Source organism: Prosopis cineraria, unplaced genomic scaffold, assembly GCF_029017545.1.
Source record: "Prosopis cineraria cultivar Desert tree isolate PC_DT_omini unplaced genomic scaffold, ASM2901754v1 PC2, whole genome shotgun sequence".
In the NCBI taxonomy this organism is placed as follows: Eukaryota; Viridiplantae; Streptophyta; class Magnoliopsida; order Fabales; family Fabaceae; genus Prosopis; species Prosopis cineraria.
The window spans coordinates 2040410-2044577 of NW_026555333.1; the positions used below are offsets into that span (position 1 = coordinate 2040410).

General features: G+C 39.5%; 1 protein-coding gene across 2 annotated transcripts; it reads right to left on the reverse strand.

Annotated features, from left to right (window-relative positions):
- Positions 1–581: 581 nt before the first annotated feature.
- LOC129303502 (probable transcription factor KAN4) lies at positions 582–3924 on the reverse strand. 2 transcript variants are annotated; one of them, XM_054942861.1, is made up of 6 exons: positions 3020–3924; positions 2823–2899; positions 2575–2605; positions 2183–2309; positions 1316–1418; positions 582–1190 (listed from the first exon to the last, which is right to left on the reverse strand). In XM_054942861.1, the coding sequence occupies exons 1-6, from the start codon at positions 3474–3476 to the stop codon at positions 1065–1067; spliced, it is 921 nt and encodes a 306-aa protein (XP_054798836.1). In that variant the 5' UTR covers positions 3477–3924; the 3' UTR covers positions 582–1064. The 2 variants fall into 2 exon arrangements, with proteins under 2 accessions (XP_054798836.1, XP_054798835.1); XM_054942860.1 differs by having other exon boundaries at positions 2569–2605.
- Between the last annotated feature and the right edge of the window lie 244 nt (positions 3925–4168).

Consider the following 4168-nt stretch of genomic DNA (forward strand, 5'->3'; position numbering starts at 1 on the left):
GTGAAAAGACCCTACTTGAAATTTGGAAAATGGTGAAAGTGGAGATGAGGCCACAAAGAAGAAATGGAGTATTGAATGAAAACATACGCTACACGAAGAGTAGTGGACCCTCATATATGCGACCCCGAAAACGAACAGTCTTGCCTCCTCCAAATATGAAATATGTGCTCAACTCATGCTTTTTCCTTGTCAGGAAAGTCATCTTTATGGCTTTATGCACATGCACAAGGGCCTTTTTCCCCCTTTCAAATTTTGCGTCTGATTATTTTAAATGAAATATAATCACTTGTTAGTTAATTCGGATGACTTAGATTTATTTAGAATAATTATTTATTTCTGATGACAGATTTTTCACCATCCAGATATTGGACAATGCAAATTAATTCAAAATGATTATTCTATCATTTAAATAAATTAAGGAATCTAGATTTTATGCCTAGTTATTAGGAGTAATTAGATCAAGCGAACAAACAAAATCACAGGCAGGAGGGGGTTACAAATAATTTTTCAATAGGAGTTTGACTATTTTCATGTGGCCCAAATTTTCATCTCTTGTTCAACCTCCATTAGTAGATTTCAAATCGCTTTGAATAGATATAGCAGGACATAAATCTTGACCCACCTGTCCAATATCATGCCGTGTAGCAATATTCGAATACATGGGTCCTCTTCTGCCCGACTACAGACCAACCATGGTCCATGGCCTGAAAGAACCATTATAAAATCATTGAATCTTACACTGCTTTGATAATGACATCAAAGACAATGTCCTCAAATTCTTGGACTGAAGCATATGTTTCATAGCAAAATCTTATCTCTTTCTCCTCCCCCACTTTTTCCATACAAAAAACTCAGAATGACCCGTCATGGAATGGAACAAGATCGAGAATATTATTGTTAAATTACATGTTCCACTGAATTTGCTAGCTGCATTAATTATAGATATCCATATCATGTAACTACGTTCATGACTGGGAACGGGGTTAGTGTGGTTAGCAGGTAGCCAGTGCCTGGCGGTGAACACTTGAGAGAAGAGTCATAACTCTGTTGAAGATTCGGCGTGGTCATGTTTGCCAACTGGGTCTTCCGAGTGTGAAGTCGAGGTCATGCATCACATCCGAAGGTGACAAATTGCTACAACCCAACCTCTCCTTCACGCAATTCCACAGCCCTATATTCCCTCCATCTACCTGTTCACAATATAATTGATTATACTACCTTTTGAATACCTAGTCTATGATATGAAATTGCAAGACCATATAAATGTGTGTGTTGTGCACTACGAGCTCAGTATGGTCAAGTTCTCAATGGATACCTTTGTTTCCTTTGCCTTGAGATCACGAGAACGCGTCAAATCAATTTGGGGTTTTTGTCTATCGTCATATTTTTTTGTCTCCATTGACGATTGCCACGATGCTCTGTGTCGTTCGTCAAACAAGAGAGGAAACAGTTATAACTATAAAGAAAGCAAAACATGCCGTGTGTATATTATAATTAAACAGAAAATGCAATTGTAATTATATTGACGCATTAATCTAATCATAAACACGCTCTACAAGGTATAAGTTAAAGCGCAACTTCACGGGTCTAACATAATTAGCATATTTATATATGATCAGCATTTTATGTCCAAAAGTTCCCAAGTTGTCAAGAAATATGAAGCGAGCTATTGCTCAACTTGCAAACTGCCGCTTAATTAACATTACATCAAAAATATGACACCGAAAACTTAACCGGGTAGCAATTTACGGTATATGAATATTCATTGACTTTTTAGATCGCAATAAAACATGCCGAGATTTATGCAAACGCCGACACACAAAATAATGTTTGAGATCAATATATCCATTGACGACTGACCATATTTAACGGATAAGCGTTGCTTAGGGGAACAGTCGACACGCATTCTCTATAAATGATGACTTACATACATTCCGAAAGAAGGCTAGGTTTAGTTCGTCAAAATCTATGCGCAATTAGGTAGTCAATTGGAAAAGTAAGAAAAGACCTAAGACAGATACGATCATGTGAAAGAAGCATGTATAACACACTGATCTCAAGTACTGAATTAGACAACTAGTAACTCAACAGTAGGTTCAATTTTACAGGGACAAAACATACAAAGTGTTTTTTAAAAAATAAAAATAAAAATGATGTTTTTTGGGGGATATTGGGGTTATACCTGAGAGGTTTCTGGAGCGATTGTGGTAATAAACGGGCAGCTCCCTCACAGGCTGAAGCTCCATGCACATTCACATTTTTTATCTCTGGCCTTTGGCTCGAACCCATATCTGTCGTCTGCCCATGACCTGCAAGGTTCATCACACCCGTTAGAGCCCTTGCTCTTGCTTTGTCGGGCACTGCCTTAATTATTCACATCAGGGTCAGTCCTATGTATGTATGACTCTTATTCCAACCAACTTTGGTTTTTTAACGGGGAACACTACTAGATTCAATCATAGAGCTTCTGTCACACTGGAATCACCGACGATCTCAAGCAAGGAGAATGATGGATTGATGGTAGGTGAAATGGAAAATGAAGTCCCTTTGTGGGAAAACCAAATTTACCTGTACCTTTGTCGGTGCTCTTCACTGTTCTATACATCTGCACGAATACCCGCACAACATAAATGAGAAGAAGAGTCCACGAAGCTTTTAGATTAAATCCATCAGTAGATAGATACCCTTGTTAGTTGTTCCTTAGCCTTTGTTACTTTTTTTTTTTTTTGGTTATTTCCGGAAAAAAAAAATAGTAAAAGATCAGGACTGCAACGACTGAAAGACCATGATCAACGGAAAGAACATGGAAACAGTAACCCCACCTGCAAGTGACTCTTGACGTGGGCTAAGGTTAGATCCTTAACATTCATTAACTCTAATACCGACTTTGGAGTGGCCCCTGCCAGTGAAAACACAACAAAATTAGAGCTTTTCTACAACAAACAGATTGAAAAGTAAGGATTAACTGTCAATCTAATCTAAGGATATGTATGGTTAGAATAATGTTTGTATGATTTACTTTCATGACCGCCAAGGAGCTGAACAGCTCGAACAAACTGTGCGTGAAGAGTCGTGGTCCATCTCATTCTAGGAGCTCTGATGCTTCTTTTCGCACCACTAATGACTCTAGCATTTCGCTTAAAGCACCGGGCATGAAGGGGGGGTTGATGGTTGTGGAAGTGATAATTAGCGTTTCTTGAGAGCACTCCTTGTAAAAGATGGGGATTCAAATCTGGGGTTTCTAAGCCCAGGCTCAATGTGGGCTCAGGATGGCCAAGGTGAAGAAAGCTGTTCTCATGGCTTAAGTCACTCCCAGCACTGCTACCAGAATCAGAAGTTGAGCATATGTCATTATAAAGCGTTTTGCTCGTAACTTCTTTGACTTCCCATTCTGAAATACACGGCGGGCTTATGTTTAAGGAGAGGTCTGGCAAACTCGTCAAGCTTCGAATTACTGGCTGCGATGTAGTGAACATGGTGGAGATTTGGGTCAATTACAGAAGCACGCAGTGAATTGACACAGTACACAAGAGAAAACGGGAAAGCATGAGAGTTGCGAAAAAGGATCTATCTATGACAGGAAGAGGGAGCAATTGAAAAAGAAGGGGGATGAGCTGTGATTATATCATGAATGCCTCATGATTTGCAATGGTTTCGAGAAGGAGGGCGGGGGGTAGCCTTTTAGCAGGGATCTCACTAGGCTGAAGGAAGGTAAGGGAAAATTCTTACGCAGAGATGGGGTGATTGCAGAGATTAGTGCCCACTAGTCAGAGAAAAAAAAAAAAGCAGGAAAGTGGAAAAAGATGATCAGAGCTTTTGGGGGAAGGTGGTTTGAACGAGAAGTTTGCGAAAAAAAAAGTGGTACTTATTAATGGAAGCTGAGGGATTAGTCTGTCATGAGAGGTGAGAGAAGGGATTCGAGGGGTCCGGGTCCATCATCTGCACAAGAGTACCAAAATAGGTAAGATAATAAAAAAATAATAATAATAACGAGGGGCAGCCAGCCATATAACGTGATTCTGCAAGGAATGGTGGGCAATCGAGAAAAACAAAACGGGTACTATTCAATGGAATATTGGGATGGGAATTCAGACTCTCCTTACGTTGATGGATTGAGACGCATTTTAATTCCCCTGCTCTTTTTGTTTCTATCACAGTTTAATTATCT

Excerpts from the sequence above, each read along its gene's own strand:
- LOC129303502 (XM_054942860.1), bottom strand. The coding sequence starts at position 3,476 with ATGTTCACTACATCGCAGCCAGTAATTCGAAGCTTGACGAGTTTGCCA. Across the intron at positions 2,310-2,568 it reads GAGCACCGACAAAGGTACAG|GTCATGGGCAGACGACAGAT; the intron begins GTAAATTTGGTT and ends TGAACCTTGCAG. Across the intron at positions 1,191-1,315 it reads TCAAGGCAAAGGAAACAAAG|GTAGATGGAGGGAATATAGG; the intron begins GTATCCATTGAG and ends TATTGTGAACAG.